The sequence below is a fragment of the Mytilus californianus genome, unplaced genomic scaffold, assembly GCF_021869535.1.
Source record: "Mytilus californianus isolate M0D057914Y unplaced genomic scaffold, xbMytCali1.0.p SCAF_9, whole genome shotgun sequence".
Lineage (NCBI taxonomy): Eukaryota > Metazoa > Mollusca > Bivalvia > Mytilida > Mytilidae > Mytilus > Mytilus californianus.
The window spans coordinates 72,072,155-72,090,446 of NW_026262745.1; the positions used below are offsets into that span (position 1 = coordinate 72,072,155).

Here is an 18,292-nt window from a genome sequence, read left to right on the forward strand (position 1 = left end):
TATTTAATGAGGTGATAGACATTGAAAAATTAAATTATTTTTTTATTTACCTAACTTCCCACTCTATTTTTTTCTGCAGTAAACAAGTATAGGTTTTGCCTTATATAGACATGATAGTTTTATTCATATATATATATATATGATCATTATATAATGATAAAGAAAATAAAAAAAGGAATATGAAAACTTCTCAGAAAAAAAAAAACTGTTAGCCGTAGCCATGCTAGCTGAGAGAAATTACATCTGGCCTATTGTGTGTTGGTAGACCTTTCATAGCTGGCAAGGAATTTCTGAAATACAAACAAGGGAGGAAAGGGGGGGGGGGGGGGTGAGGCAAGAAAGAGAGGTTCAAAAAATTAGTATTGTGTTTTTCACTCATTATATTCCAATCAACAGATTATATTTGCACATGCCAATTTTTATGATGTTTGTTGCGTGAAGCAAGAGCAAGTCTAGTAACCGCCCAAAATTGATATGTCATTCCTTCTGTTTTTCTGTCTGTCTGTCTGTAACACAGAGGGTACCTGGTATGTTTCACATGTTACACCAACAGTATTCCTTCATCATTTTTCAAACTTGACTCAGTTCCACCATTGCACACAGATTCAAGATGTACAGTACACTGCAATTTTGGATTGATTTGAATTATTTTCGCTGGTTTGCCACTTATGGAAGGTACAATGTAGCCATTTTGTCCTTGAATACTTGAGAGGGTACACATGTACCTTATTTGTTTCATCTGCTGCAACTCTTAACTTTTTTTCTTCAACATTTTTCAAAGCAGCACCGTATGTCCACACAGGTCCAGATGCAATTGTTTCTCAGGTTTCCCACTTGTGGAAGGTAGGCACTTTGTCCTTGAATATACTTGAAATGGTACACATGTACCTAGTTTGTTTCATTTGTAACCCCAATTTTTTTCTTCAACATTATTCAAAGCAGCACCATATGTCCACACTGGTCCAGATGCAATAGTTTTTCAGGTTTCCCACTTATGGAAGGTAGGCAATGTGTCCTTGAATATACTTGAAATGGTACACATGTACCTAGTTTGTTTCATTTGTAACCCCAACTTTTTTCTTCAACATTATTCAAAGCAGCACCATATGTCCACACAGGTCCAGATACAATATTTTCTCAGGTTTCCCACTTGTGGAAGGTAGCCAGTTTGTCCTTTAATACATAGTAGTTAGCTACACATGTACATGTACCTAGTTTCTTTCATCTGTAACTTCATCATTATTCAAAACAGCACATGTGACACTAGTTTGATTCATCTGTTACCCAAGCTTTTTTCTTCAATATTTATATTCAAAGCAGTACCATATATCCACACAGGTCCAGATGCAATAGTTTCTCAGGTTTCCCACTTGTGGAAGGTAGCCAGTTTGTCCTTGAATATATATTAGAGAGCTCGAGGGTACACATGTAAATGTACTTAGTTTCTTTCATCTGTAACTTCAACATTATTCAAAACAGCACATGTGACACTAGTTTGTTTCATCTGTAACCCCAACTTTATTCTTCAACATTTAATTCAAAGCAGCACCATATGTCGACACGAGGTCCAAATGCAATAATAGTTTCTCAGGTTTCCCACTTGTGGAAGGTAGCCAGTTTGTCCTTGAATATATATATTAGAGAGGGTACACATGTAAATGTAATTAGTTTCTTTCATCTGTAACTTCAACATTATTCAAAACAGCACATGTGACACAGGTCCAGACACAGTATTTGACATATGCAGGTAATGTGTAAATAAACTCATCATAAATACCAGGATTGAAATTTTATATTTGCGCCAGACGCGCCTTTCGTCTACAAAAGACTCATCAGTGACATTCTAATCAAAAATGTTATAAAGGCCAAATAAAGTACGAAGTTGAAGAGCATTGAGGACCAAAAATTCCTAAAAGTTTTGCCAAATACAGCTAAGGTAATCTATCCCTGAGGTAGAAAAGCCTTAGTATTTCAAAAAAGGGAGGTTGATGTGTACATTGGTACGGGTTTGTCTGTAAACGTTCTGTACAGGTGCTACGTATGTACATATGTTGATTAATGTCAGTCAGTTGGTTAGTACGTGTATATATACACGTAGGTTAATAAGTATGATGGTTTTAACAGTTTGTCAATAGGAATGATAGTAGACATGGTAGACATAACAGGTGTTGTCTGGTCTGGTACCCTTGGCTAAGAAAGACTTTTAATTGCCCTTGTGTTTTGCAATTTAAGGTGAATAGGCAATTAACTATGCATGCTATAATTTTTCTTTTCAACTTCCCTATTAGAAAGATAGAAAGTTATTAGAATTTAATCAGCAAAAAAAATACTGTAAGTGTAAATTCAGCAGTTCAGAAATTATTGCGTGCATTTATTATTGCGATTTTAATTTTTGCGATATTGAGAAAAATCCTGTTTAATTCATATAAAAAATTTCAAAATGCAAGTTTAAATTATTGCGATTATAACCCTGTCACATTTTTCGCAATAATAAAAATATCGCAATATTATTTCTGAATTTACAGTATTTATTTTTGAGGAAATATGAGATTCTTAATTTTATCATTTTGTTATATTGGTTAAGATACAATTTATATACAAGTGTTGAATAAAAGGAAAACAGATTAGAATAAATTGGAATTTTATGGGGACCCCCCCTCTTTTTCCCATATTTAAATGTGATTCACTTGACACATCAAGAGTGAATTTTAACAGAATTACCTTGTGTTTCTCTGTCCATTCAATACATTTGTTATATATGTGATGACAGGTTTGTCAATAAGAGAGTGCATGATCACTCAAAATCCAGGAGTAATCCTAATCACTGTGTTTCAGTGAGTTTTTTGAAATCCCCCTGTGTGTGCTGACTATTTAATAAATTTCTATTTGTATGCTAAACTGAACCATAAGATTCATTTGAACAGTGATTTTTAATTGGTTTTTACATTCTTGTGATTCTGTGTAATGTAAAAAATTAAGGAATTATTGCGAGGTTTTTATTAATGCGAATAATACAAGTGGGTGTTTATCGCAATAATAACAACTTCAATGCCTTCTGATATCATATACATTTGTACATGTATCTGTATCTGTATGCAGATTGTCCTGAAATCTCGATAATCAATCTTGCATTTTGTCCGTACTTCAAAAATCGCAATAATAAATGCACACAATAATTTCTGAACTTACAGTATTTATTATTATTTACATTCAAATTAAAAAGTTTAATTGTTAAGTTAAAACATTGTCAGAGTGACAAACACTTCCTGGTTGTGGGTTATGTTTGACCTATGACCTTATAGTTAGTTGTCCACCTAGGATGTATTATGGAAGTCATTTGAATACATTAAAAGCAATAATTGAAGTTAATTGGCTTGACCCATTGTATTATCCAGTATTATTGATGTGGTCTATTCATGTACATGTAGACATGTAGATCTGTATCTATTACATTAATATATAATGAGACAAACAAGGAAGTGGGCAAAACGTCAGCTGTGGTTCTTGACCAATGGTCAGTTTAAATTGTGGGAATATTTATGGTGATTTGTAATGTCTGTGTGAAAGTCCTTAAATGATGCTAAATATCTTGGTCAATTTGTTTTTCACATGCTGCAAGAATTATGATCATTATCATATTATTATATAATTTACATGATTTATATTTGTTTTCATGGAACAAATCTTGACAGAAATAATACATATTAGTTCTCATAATTATAATAAGATTAAACTAGTTTCTGTGGACAGTAAACATAATTGATAGACATATTTTTGATCCACTTGGCTGTCTATCAACTATAAATAATTTAATTTTCTATGTTACACGTCTTCCAGTTGCTGAGAGTTTTTTTGTCTATCAGCTCATAGACATAATTTTGTCATGTGACCGTGATGTCATCAATGTTTTTTCATGATTTACTCCTAAGAATGGAATTTAGAATTAAATTATAAGGAATGACTGTAATTATTTCTGTCTATTCGAAATAACCTCAAAAATGTGGTGCACACTTTAAAATAACCTGCATTTGTATGTGCACCACATTTTTTATGTTATTTCTTCATAGACAGAAAAAATATTACAGTCATTCCCTTAAATAACAAAAGGAAGTGTTTTAGAATGAAATGCATCCTGGGTAATATTTTTAAAAGCAAGGCCAAATTTCTGCCCTATGCTTCACACAGCTGATTTTCTTTAATCTGAGTGGGAAAAAAAGAAGATGTAAAGGAGCAATAAAAAATCATAAATTGAGGGTCACGTGTATGTATAGATACATGTAGATTTAGATTTTTCTTTTTTTAAGAATTGCATATTTAAAACTGTTGCATTTTTTTTTACAGAGAAGATTAGCCAGTGCAGCAAAGAAGGCCATTGCAAAGATTCCACAGAGAACAGTCAAGATTGGAGACAAGGTATATATATTGTTTGGACAATGTGGGGGACTGTATTTAAATATAATATCCTGTTTTACAGGTTTTATATCTATGCTCAATGCAAATGGTTGGTCTTGTCTTTGGACTGTTTGATGTACACGTAACTAATGTGGTCACTGAAAAAGATAGTTATTAGAATACAATCCAGAAAGCAATGTTCCTTTTTAAAAAAAATTTAAAAACTACTGCAATCTTGAAAAAAATGAGATTTTTTTTTGGTGAAAATATCCTATTAATGAAAAATCAGATTTATACACAAATTTCAGAAACTTTCAGAAGAGTGGATGATGAAACCACAGTTTGAAAAGCTATAATTTACTTACAACCACAACAATTGACAGCAACGAAATTGATTAAATCCAAAGTACTTTTGTACATCATGTACATGTATTATAATGGTTTGCAATTAAAGTTAAATTTATATATTTTCATTCTGTTTTGGCATGAAATTGTTTTATTTTATTGAAACATGGATATTTATAAGAAGTTTAAACTCGTCATGATAAAAAATGGTTAGTTGAACTTGCTTACAAAAAGTCTGTAGATACCCCTGATAAATATTCATTTGCAAGTCCATATACATTTCAATTTAGACTTGTTTATATTTATGTTTGGGCTTGTATTATATTTGCCTTCAGGTTTATATGATCCGTTCATCCTATTTCGACGCTTTAAAATTCAAGAGTCTATCCTAAATTGAGGTAAATTATATGGCCTTCCAAATACCGTTTCAATTCCTAACTTCACTGAAGACATTAATTGTCGAAATCCGGATATGATGTACAAATTTTTGCACCTCATGTTTGCGGTATACCATCTTATCTGCAAGTTTATTGTTTTCTGTTTGGTATTAAATTAATAAATTAAATAAAGATCCATTTTGTTACATCTTGTGATCCGTTTAATTGGCAAATGCCAATGGCAGTCAGCAGGGTTAAAGAACATCCGTTGTTCGACCTGTTAGTCAAATGCGTTTTGTTTAAATTTACTTTTTTACTTTTTTGGTCTTTTGAAAAATGTTGTTTGTGCTGTATTTAGACCCCTCTACCAAGAAATTTGTTTTGCATGCACACGTATAAAAATTGCGGTTTTTATCCAACACAATCATAGGTTTGAACGTTGTTTTCAATTCAGACTTACATATATATATATATATATAAAGTCTCTGAATGATTGTATAATAAAAACTATAACACAATTTTCCATACGTTTCGAATGTTGTAATTTATTCCAATGAAGAAGGACGTAATGGCCGAAACGTATGGAAAATAGTGTAATAGTTTTTATTACATATATATATATATATATATATATATTAGATGCATTGAGCCAGACTTTAATAGGAAAGTAATTAAAATGTCTCTCGTGGTGTCGTTGACATCATGGTCAGTTCTTTAATGTAAGATTATTTATTGTTGATTAATACTAAGGTCAATGAATGATTAAAAAAGGATAGTCCAAGATAACTTGCAAAAACAATCTTTAGAGATATCTCTGATTGATATTCATTTGCAAGTCCATATAATATAATATATATAAACAAGTCTAAATTGAAAACAACGTTCAAACCTATGATTGCGTTGGATAAAAAGAGAGAGAGAGAGAGAGAGAGAGTGAGTCCCACTGGAAAGTAAATAAAATGTCTCTTGTGGTGTTGTTGACATCATGGTCAGTTCTAAAATGTCAGAATATTAAATGCTTATAAATATATCAATGAAATATCACTTGTGGTGACGTTGACAGCATGGTCCATCCTTAACTGTCAGATTGATATTAAGGTCAATGAAATAATTAAAATGGTATGGACCTACTTTTGTATGTAAATTTCAGGGAGACTGCTGATTAATATTCATTTGCAAGTCCATATATAGATTCTCAGTGAGTGAGTCAGACAAGGAAAGTAAATGTCTCTTGAGGTTGTGGTTTCGTCAGGTTATTAAATGTTAATTAATATTAAGGTCAATGACATGATTGAAGATGCCATTTTTGAGTTTTGTTTATCTTATTTCCCAGTAATAATTAATGCCAGTTGTAAATAGATACTTTTTTCAAGGATACAGTGTTGACAAAAATTACATGTAAACAACATGTTTTTATACAACCGCAAAAAAATTTTGCGTCATATATTGGTATCACATCGTCGGCGTCGGTGGCGTCCAAAGACATTTGGTTTCTGGACAATAACTTAAGTTTAAGTGTATGGATCTCTATGAAATTTAACCAAAAGGTTCAATACCATAAAAGGAAGGTTGGGATTGTTTTTGGGGGTGATGGTCCCAACGGTTTAGAAATTAGGGGCCAAAACAAGCATTTTTCTAGTTTCAGAACAATAACTTGTGTATAAGTATTTTGATTGCTCTGAAATTGTACCACAACAAGGTTGATTTTTATAAATTTTAGATTTTATGTTTCCAAGTTGCGGGGTTTGATTCATAAAAAAAGGGGGGATTTTCCAGTTTTCGGACAATAACTCAAAAATGCTTTCAGCAGTTCTCATGAAACTTTGATGAATTGTTGATATCTATTGATGTAAGCTCCATTTAGAATTTTATAAATTTTAGATTTTACAGTTCCGAGTTATGGGGTTTTATTCATTAAAAAAGGAGGGATTTTCCAGTTTTCAGACAATAACTCAAAAATGCTTTCAGCAATTCTTATGAAACTTTGGTGAATTGATTATATCTATTGATGTAAGCTCCCTTTAGAATTTTATAAATTTTATTTGTTTATAGTCTGACAACAGATTTACTAAGTAATGCGCAACAGCATAGTGTATTGCACAACAGCAAGAAATCTCTTAATTGAATATAAATTCAATTCATATAACCAATTTCAAGTTCTTTGACTACATTTATTCAGAAACCTATAATATGTCTAATATTTAATTACAATCCAAATTCAGACCTGTATCAAGCTTGAATATTGTGTCCATTTTTGCCCCAACTGTTCAGGGTTCGACCTCTGCGGGCGTATCCAGCTGCGCTCAGCGAAGCAGTTTTTATTCTAGTTTTCAGACAATAACTTGTGTTTAACATGTTTAAGTGTATGGATGTCTCTTAATTTGTACCACATTTTATTTTTTCAAAATTAATTTTTATTGGAAAAGGGGAAAAAGGGGGGGGGTTAAATTTTTTTTTGGGGGGGGTCAATTTTTTTTCCCTCAAGATTTAAGAAATTGTCAATTTTCCAAAGAAAAAAATTGGGGGTCACAATTTGTTTTGCTAATTCTTAATATATAGTCTGAGAACAGATTTACTAAGTATTGCGCAACAGCACAGTGTATTGCACAACAGCAAGAAATCCTCAATTGAATATAAATTCAAATCATACAACCAATTTCAAGTTCTTTGACTACATTTATTCTGTGTCAGAAAACCTATAATGTGTCAAATATTTAATTACAATCCAAATTCAGACCTGTATCAAGCCAGTGTTCTCCCCAGATATTTCATTTAGCATCCTGGTAAACACGGGAAATTGAAATACCATCTTGTTTCTAAAAATTATAGCATCACATCCATAACACAATATATAAGAAAATCATTTCAGATAGCATCACATTTAAGATTATAGCATCACATTACCATGATGCTAAAAGGCCCTAGGGAGAACACTGCAAGCTTGAATATTGTGTCCATTTTTGCCCCAACTGTTCAGGGTTGGACCTCTGCGGTCGTATCCAGCTGCGCTCGGTGAAGCTGTTTATTCAAATAGTATTTGCCTTTTAACTTTTGATTTTGTATTATTAGTCTTTCAGTCACCCCGGTTCAGATACAATGTAAGTGAAATAAAAAAAAACATTCAGCAAATATGTTCTTTGTGGATTCATTATTATTCAAGGGGTTCCAATTTTCATGGATTTCCTGAATAAAGATTAACCACAAATTTGAATGCTAACCAAGTAGAAATTTTCTATAGACTTGTATGATGTCTTTGGCAAAACCAAAAAATTAAAGTATCCATGAAAATATGTTTTCTCCTCAATCCACTAAAATTTGTACCCATGAAATGAACGAATCCACAGTAATCCTTTTCAGACGTATTGCATGCACCAAACTTTTCATAAAAAAAATATGAGGTCAAATATTTTTATTCTCTATCAAATTTTCAATATCATGAATACTCATGGGGGGGGGGGGATAGGAGGTGCTGCTGGGGTTCTGTTACCCAACCTTTTCATATAATTTAGATTTTAAAAATGTATACCTTTTCATATATTGAGTAGGTAAAAATGTAACCTTTTCCCATATTGATTGGGTTTTGTGTGGTGTGTTGGAAAAGTGTCTCAGATTCCTTATGTAATGTTTACTTACGGCGACATTTTCGGCTGTGAAAAAAGTTCAGGGCTTTTCGTATAACAAGTAATTGGAACTTTAGTGACCTTATCATATATTTCTGATAGATTTCCCCACCTATTCATATATTTACAAGCTGGAAAATGTGACCTATTCCAGCGGCACATCCCATCACCTTGTAAAGGAAGTGGCCCCCTAGCATGAATATGGTCATGATGGTACTAATACACCATATTTTAATTTTACAGGAGTTAGAATCGGAGTTTGATCAGTGTGCTGTTTGTATAGAGGGATATAAAGCATCAGATGTTATCAGAATACTACCTTGCAAGTAAGTATATATTTCTTTTTTGCACCACAGCTCATTAATTTTTAAGCCATGCAACTAAGTGGCTAGGTCAATATAGTGTTTCATTGCATCGTTCTCTCTGTCATTCCTTCCTCAGTCATCCCATTCTCTCTATCAATCCTTCATTCTCTCTATTATTCCTTCCATCTATAATTTTGTCCTTATAAAAGGAAAACCGTTTTCTGGACTGTTGTATAACACTAATGCAGATCTTTGAATTGGTACATTATAAACATATATACATGTATAATGATGACTGTTTCAGTTTGTGATTCAATCTGGTTGAGTGACTCTTGTCTCAGAGGATAAATATCCTAACCAAGGGGATGGTGTGGTAGAATCTATACTTATAGAACAGGAGGGACAATTTTGTCTGCATTAAGGGGGCATTAAGGTTTACCCTTGTCCGTACATACATCCCAAATTTGGTTTCCGTTCTCTAACATTTTATTATTCCTCAACCAAATGATGTGAAACTTATACACAATGCTTATTACCACAAAATTCAGATCAATTTCAATTTGGGTGGCGTCCCCTTTACCGTTCTGGAGTTATGCCCCTTAATAACGGTATATGCAAGCGGGGCATCATCTGTTGTCCCGTGGACACATTCTCCATTTATTTTGTATTTATATACAAAATTATCAGTTTCATATATAATATAATTTGTATTCATTTGTTTAATCAAGTATCCATGAAAATACAATTTTTCTTGAATTGAGGAAAATCCGTACTTGTGAAAATTAATGAATCCATAGTATTGTGGATTCATTTAATATTCGTGGCTACCAATTTAAGTGGATTGAGGAAAAATTGTATTTTGTGGACATTTGATTTTGTGGTTTTGGGCTGTTCCATAAAAACATACATGGGACCCAGGGAAGGCACTTCCAAATCTTAACTATGGGTGGGTGTGATCTATGTTTTTGCATAGTGGAAATGTAAGTAAAATTCAAATTTGCCTCTATAGGTGGTTACTCCATTTTTAAAGTGCCTTCCCTGGGTACCATGTATATTTTAATGGAACAGCCCTTTGGCAAAGTCTCCAATTCAGCCTATGAAAAAATTGTGCTTTGAACATTTATATTCTTGGTTTACCAATAGCCACACAATTGACGAAATCTGGGATCCACAACATATTAATTAATCGACAGTATATGAAATGACAATGTTCAGACTTAAACACCTTTCCTGTAGTTGTCTGAAAGAGAATATAAATTACTATGACGGGAGCAATATCAAATCGATATTATGGCTGATAAATTCTCACGTTCAGTGGACAAGATCCTTTCTATCTTTTAACATTGTAGACATATTGATTTTATATCTTCTCCATAAAAGTAATTTATGATCAGTACCGAAACTACCTCAAGATTCTGAATTCCCTTGAAATTTGGCAAATGTATAGTTTAAGGACATGTTATTCGGTACTTCGCGAATATATCATTTAATATGAACTTGAAGGTGTCCTTTAAAATTATGTATTAAATTTTCTGTAAATGTTTTCCATTTCTAAACAGTGTATTTATATCAAATAACGCAGCTTGCAGTTTTGCAGATCTCTTTTGTATTCTGGTATTTGGTTTCATATTAATATGGAAGCTAAAGGAAGAATTATCGATTTTTTTAAGCTCGTAATTATGTGATGACAGCTTTCTCTGTCTTAATCATTTGTGGTGCATGATGAGGTAGATTTCTTGGTTTTGATTCATTGGCTGGTGGAATTCTTAAACATCATTTGTTGTAATGAATTTTATAAAAAAAATTCTTTCATGTCTTCTATACTTTGATATAAAAAAATAACCTTGATATAAAAAAAATAACCTGGAAACAATTACATGTTTTCATCAATAATTTTTTTATTAAAAGTCTTTTCTCATGTGCAAATGTAATATTTACACCTAGATCAGAGGCAGTTTTAGGGGGTGGGCCTACTTAAGGAGCTAAATATATGGGTAATGCATAGACATTTTACATGTCCCACTCCATATTAAACGTTCTCTAGTTTTGTCAAAATCATGGATCAGCATCTGTTGACATGGTTGATGTCGTTTAATGTTATTGGATAACCTGCATTTAACATGCTTTTCCAAAATATAAGGTCAAATTGCTGAAATACCCCCTCTAGATAGCTTAGTTATTGAAATCAATCATTTTACAATAAACAATGGTGTGAATTAGATACTTCCTATTAGGTCAATGCCCTCATGGGTGTATCTTATACATATTAAATGGAAAAAATTAAAGCTTTGCCTATCATGCCTATATTTTTTCCTTCAAAACATGATATCTATAATAATTTCCATCAATTATTCATATTTTGTGCAGATTTAATTTATTATTTATTAAGATTCTATTAAGATTAAAACATTTATTCATATATGATATATAACTTGTCATCATTTTCTGATCAGGTCTCTAAAGAAAAACGATAAAAAAAAAACCTTATAAGAATACTTTGACATGCATGTTGTATCATTGTTTTTAACCATGGCTTTTATTCGAAAGTTCATCCTAAAGTGGGTTACACTTAGTATAGCTATAGATTTAAAAGTACAAACAAATGTATACATAGAAATATTATCATTACACAGAGTTCTGAAAATTTTTTTTCCCTGTAGGTCCTTGAAGAAAATTAGCTGGTCCTCACTAGTCCTTTGACAATTTTGGCCAAAACATTTGGACCACCACTTTTTGAGAACTTTGATTACATATATACTTTTCATACGATTCTGTAATTTTGATTGGCTGAGGCATTCCAAAAGTTAAAAATAAAATTTTATTCCCCAATAAAATGCAGCATCTATGACTGCAAGTGCTCTCCATTATAATGATTATAGCATAAAAAGGTAAAATTTTATAAGAATTGAATGCTTCTTTTTGTAATTTTTATAGGGTTGTAAAAGCTTTGAAACATTTTTAGTATGAAGCACTTCCACGCTTTATACAAAATGTGCTTTGGCCAATGCTTTTTCACCCTAATATGAGTTTACAAAAAGAAGCATTTAATTCTTAATAAATGATATATAGTAATTCCAATCATAATTATACTACGGTTACGACCCAGGGATCTAACTCCAAAGATAAACTCCATGTTTCACAAAAACTTAGTTCAATAAAATGTCATGCAGATATGATATTTATTTCACATTATTCTCAGAAATTTCTAGTTACATCTTCCGGATGATCTTCGTTATGTCATACCATGTGACACTATTTCAGAAATCCTTTATTGTTGTTCTTCCTGTTTTCCCAAAAAAAACCATATTGTTAAATAGGCGTATAATAATTGAGCAATAATAACTCCCAGAGTACATCTTGCGTAAACTTTCAAGGTTTGACTGAATAGACTATTTTCATATTACCAATTTTTGACTCTGGAGTATTTTAAGTTTTTTTTCGACAGGTTACCTGTTCTGTGGTATGACATTCTGGTGCTTGGTCAAGTAAGAGCAATAAAAGAAGTAAAATCAAGCTTACAATTGGTGCAATTTGGAGAAAGAGTAACTGTTTTCCAGTGATTTTGTCGTGTATAGAAAACAGTTAATTTTCTCCCCAAATTGCACAGATTTTAAGCTTATGTTTACTTCTTTTGGTAGCTCTTTGTTGCACCTCAGAATAGGTAACCTGTCTGGAGTAAAAAATTGGTAATATGAAAAAAATCTATTGAGATGAATGTAAGAATGTAAACACAACATGTCAATGTCCTAAGAGGAATGTATGTTAACACTGACATGTACTGTTAACCCAATGTGTTGTCTTCAGCTTGGGTGAGATCAGTTGTAATGTTTGAGACCTTTTCTGATCTGTCCGACTCTTAATACCTGTTTTCCTACACTTTGAATTACAAGTGGATATAAGTTTTCTAGTTTGAATTGTTTTACAATTGTCATTTCAGGGACTTTTATAGCTGACTAATATGCGGTATGGGTTTTGCTCATTGTTGAGACCCGTACAGTGACCTATAGTTGTTTTAACTTCTATATCATTTGGTCTCTGGTGGAGAGTTGTCTCATTGGCAATCATACCACATCTTCCTATTTTTATATGCTTACCATGACACTTTTCAGTTATGTAAACATACATTTGTACATATCCTAATAGGAAATTTGTATTTCCTTGTTCATTTTAAATCTGAGTTCACCTTAACCTCAAATTCATGATAAAAGTACTCCACAAATGAATACACAGTATATGAAACTGATAATTTTACATATTTTTAATCCAATTCGCTGCCTGTATTATGAATATAGATTCTACCACATGATTCCCTTGAATATTATTTATCCACTGGAGATAGTTACATTCTTGTTACTGTTATCAGTACGCTCAAACTTTGCTGCAGAAGAAAATTTTACAATTTGAATGTTTTATCTTATTGAGACCTTCAAACCTTATTTTGGACCTTCTGGTTCATAATTAACCCTTATTCAGAACTATTCAGGTTCATAATTCAACCTTATTTGGACCTTACGGTTTATAATTCATCCTTATGCGTACCTTTTGGTTAATAATTCACCATTATTCGGTCCCTCTAGTTCATAATTCACCCTTATTCTGAACTTTGGTTCATAATTCAACTTTATTTGGACCTTCTGGTTCATAAATTCACCTTTATTTGGATCTTCTGGTTCAAATTCACCCTTATTTGGACCTGTTGGTTCATAATGCCTACTTATTTTATTTCAGACACATATTTCACAAGTCGTGTGTTGATCCCTGGTTATTGGACCAGAGAAGCTGTCCAATGTGTAAGCTAGACATCCTCAGAGAGTATGGCATGCAAGTTCATGTAAGTAGAAAAGACATTTTTTCCAAAATGGAGAAATTAATTGTCCAGCCTGATTAAAACATAGTTCCTGTGTCAATACATTGTGTACAATGATATGATTATGACAATTATATATAAATTAGAAGATATGGTATGAGTGCCAATGAGACAACTATCCATCTAAGTCACAATGTGTAAAAAGTAAACAATTATAGGTCAAAGTACGGCCTTCAACACGGAGCCTTGGCTCACACCGAACAGCAAGCTATAAAGGGCCCCAAAAATACTAGTGTAAAACAATTCAAACAGGAAAACCAACAGTCTAATCTATACAAAAAAGGAGAAACAAGAAACACTTATGAACCACATCAACAAACAACAACCACTGAACAACAGGCTCCTGACTTAGGACAGGTGTATATGTTCTTATTCTATGCTTCAAAAGAATATAAATAATTTATAAAGAAAACTAGACAATATCAGCTCGCCACGACACCGCAGAAGCTTATTTTATTACAAATAAAACACAAAATGTTCAATTTGCTGTCATCGACCGCTGCCATCACATATAAACATTATCTACAATAGAAAAGTATTCTATAAGTTGAAGAACAAAATCTTTACAGTATTACTGTAAAGATTTTGTTCTTCAACTTATAGAATACTTTTCTATTGTCTAACAGTACAGTATCGTTTTACCACCCACTCTATATTAAATATAGATCATAATATACTATTTACTAGATGACATGTACTTTCTTCTGAAGTAAAGGATGGGTGGGTGGGTGGTAAAACGATACTGTACTGTCAGAAAGGCGAATCTCGAATGACAATTCTAGACTTACTATACTATAATCTAGCGCTTAAATTCTAGAATTAAATTATCATGATTAATATTACCTAAACAGGTAATAACTTACTTACTGTTTATCATATCAAATTCAACATAAACATGTTTGGATTTAAGCACACATGCATACACATGTTAAAAATACATTACTCTGTTTTGGTAATTATAATATTAGCCAATGAAAGTTCAGCTTTCAAATTTTTGATGGTGTTTATCATTATGATAAAACCAGAGGATCCTGAAAGGTCTTTAAACTGAAGGTAGAACATAGCATGTTCAGATCATTGTCAGTGATGTGTGGACACAGGGTCTGTATTTCATTCAGATTGAAAATTATCCATGGAAAAAATCTGAAAAAAATACAAGTTTTAGAGGCTTATATTACTAGAATGATTGGAAACACTCCTTTTAAAGTAAAAATAGCATGGAAGAACCTTGTCAGACCCACTGAAAAATATTATTATACACATCCATTATAGTTAACCTGCAGACCTCATGACATAAGTATTGTTAAATAAAAAACACAAAAACATGAAGATAGAGAGACAACTAGAAAAGAAGCATAAAAAGGAAATGAGGAATCACTGGAATACTAGACAGTATATCAAACCAAATCAACCTACAGGTTGCACTTTGTAAATACAGCTGTTTCCCAAACCACGCCTCTTTTGGGGAGATATATAATATTCATAGATATTTCGTTTTGTTTAAGCACTGGTTCCCAGATATGATCTCTATGTTTCATCTCATAGAGACATAACTTGGGAATGTTACCAGTATAAAAACATATGGTTGCGGTGAAAATTGAATTCTGAAGTAGGCCCAAAGTGAAGGTAGGGGTAGTACAGAATTTTTGTATAAGTTTAAACTCTAACAAGTTTGGGGCATATAAATGTTGAAAATATAATGCACAGCCCTATGTTTTGACCTTTGAATAAAATAGTTGTGCATATATAAACTTTCCATTCTAGGACATTGTGTAGGATATAATTTTTTGCGAAACTTCATAGTAAAAGTGGCACAGTTTTAGCCGCAATGGGAGTTCCTATGGGAAATTGCATTGTCTATATTTACAGAAATGTAACCTACATGTGTACACCTAACTCTTGTAAAGAAAAAAGAAAAAATCATTTTTTATTGTGGAAGGCTGGTGGTTCTCTCCATTCACTACGGATTCCTCCACCAATAAAAACTAGCTGCAACAATATAGCAAGAGTGCTTTTAGTGAAATTAAACACCAATACTTAATCAATCAATCAATCAATCCAAAAATATATACATTTAAGCAATGAACATCCCACAGTTCAGTTTTACAGATAGAATCAGTTTAATTTTTGGTTTAAAGATATTTATTTTATAATACATGTAACAGTATGATATATTATAAAATATTTAAGAGTATTATAGTGAAATCTGGGTTCAATATTTAGGATATGTCCTAGAGTTATCTAGGGCACGCAGATCAAGAAAAAATGAAAGCTGATGTTTCTAATGAAAAAATTAACATTTGACACAAAAGTGCAACCATCCACAATAGATAATTTGAGGGCCTCCCATTCCCCCTACACAATCACTTTTAGAATATCCCTAAAATTGCTTTTTGATTGCTAAAAGCCTTGTTTAAAAATTGTCTGTTCTGATTGTTTGGACAGGGTGACTGCCATTGACATTGACATTGAAATGCAATGTATGTACAGTCTATGAAAAATATTTGTATTTTGATAACATTTAAGTGTTCATATCAACCTCAATTACTTTTGTCCTTGGGAGATTTGAGTGAAATCAGGAAACTATATGAAGTAGATAATGCAATAAGTTGTTTGATAGTTTTAGATAACAGTTAATATATGCATCAGTTTTTGACCAGATGTAACCACAAGTATTTGAATATATGTCCTGGACATTGACCTCATTCTACTCAAGAATTCTTTAAAACAATTGAGAATTAAACTGTTATTGAATAAAAGATGGATTAAATTTTTTAGGGGGAGGGAGAGGGAGGCAAGACTAGGGAGTCTTAGGATGTAGTTTTTAAATTTGTAAGTTTACAGAATTTCCATCATTAGTATATGTCCTGTACATTAATCTCAATCTACTCAAGAATTCTCAAGTATCAAGCTGTAATTGAATAAAAGATGGATTAATTTTTATTGGCGTGTGGGAGGAAAAGTGCAAGCCTAGGGAGTTGTAGGATGAAGTCTTTAAATTTTTAAGTTAAAAGAATTTCCACCATTTGTCTACATCCTGGCTTTTGACCAAAGTCTATACTCAAGAATTCTTCAAAACAATCAGGAATTAAACGGTAATTGAATAAAAGATGGATTATTTTAATTTTTTTGGAAAGGAATAAAGTATGGATTAATTTAAATTAGGGAAAGGGGGAGGAGGGCAAGCCTAGGAAGTTTTGGGATTTAGTTTTTAAATTTGGAAGTTTTAAAAAAATCCATCTTCAGTCTGTTTATGTTTCAAGGCATTTTTGAAATATTTGAAATAGCAAGGAAGTCGAAATTCTTTCCCACAGGTCTTACTGTTAGAAATCTTTTGTTACTATTACATAATATAATATTTTAAGTTTAAACTTTTCCCTCTTTAATCATCTTGGTCAAATAACAATGATATCATAATCTGTTTTTGACATTAAATCCAAGTGTTTTTCTAACAGGTCAGGTTTATAAAAAGAAAAAGGTCAAATTTGTGATTTTCTTGTTTTTCATCAGCTTACTGGTCCGTGATAAGAAAGAAAAAAAGGTTACAGAAAATGTTTGAATATTAACCATGTTAATAAATTTTTTCCTGCAATCCTTTTGATCCTTTTCTGCTGTGTTTAAAAAAGGTTACTTTTAGTTTAGTTTAGTTTTTAAGTTGAAAATTTTTGCAAGGGGTTTACTTTTGCTAATTTCAATATTTAGGTGAAATCGGGAAATTATTCTATCACGTAAATTTGACTTTAAGGAAGATAACAATCAGGAACAAGAAAAATGCAAGAATAAAACCTCTTGAACAGGTTAGGTCTTTGAAATCGTGAAATCTCTGCCAAACTAGACCACTTCACAGTTAACCAGTATAATTCAGTCCTTTGTCTTTTCAACTTGCGAGGGCCTGCACATTTTATACTATAAAAAGTGTCACGAATCAAGGATTTTGATTGGAGCTCTCTGGATGAGAGAGCCAATCAGCGGTAGCTTAATGTTATCAACATAGTTAAATCCTGAGCTAATTTGGAATGATTTAAATTGGCAATTTTTCATTGACTAGGATTTCAGTCGTTAACTGATTCGACCCCAAGAGATTTTTGGAAAAGCAGGCATATTTTCTGGTGGGTTTGAACCCACCCCAGCTGAAAAATGGTCATTGCAGACTTTTTCAATTTTAATAGGACCTTGAGAAGTGGACATTGACAAAATTTTGTTTGTTATTCAATTATTACCTTGTAGTTACAACTGTCCATCCATACTGACTGGAAGTAAATGTGACTTGAGTGTCTCGCTGGGGAATTATTATTGGCAAGCCAGGTCTGCCTAAATGTCCGTTTTTACAGATTTCTGAAATATTAAAGACCAGATTTTTTTTTGGCCATATTATACCTCCTTGTG

At 32.2% G+C, this 18,292-nt stretch overlaps 1 protein-coding gene across 2 annotated transcripts in view; it reads left to right on the forward strand.

Annotated features, from left to right (window-relative positions):
• Nucleotides 1-18,292, forward strand: part of LOC127716161 (RING finger protein 150-like) — a 50,433-nt gene that overhangs the window by 21,496 nt on the left and 10,645 nt on the right. For both annotated transcript variants that reach the window (XM_052222275.1, XM_052222276.1), the window contains 3 exons: nt 4,342-4,413; nt 8,978-9,060; nt 13,768-13,870. In XM_052222275.1, coding sequence (XP_052078235.1) covers nt 4,342-4,413; nt 8,978-9,060; nt 13,768-13,870 — 258 coding nt within the window. The remainder of the gene's footprint in view (nt 1-4,341; nt 4,414-8,977; nt 9,061-13,767; nt 13,871-18,292) is intronic.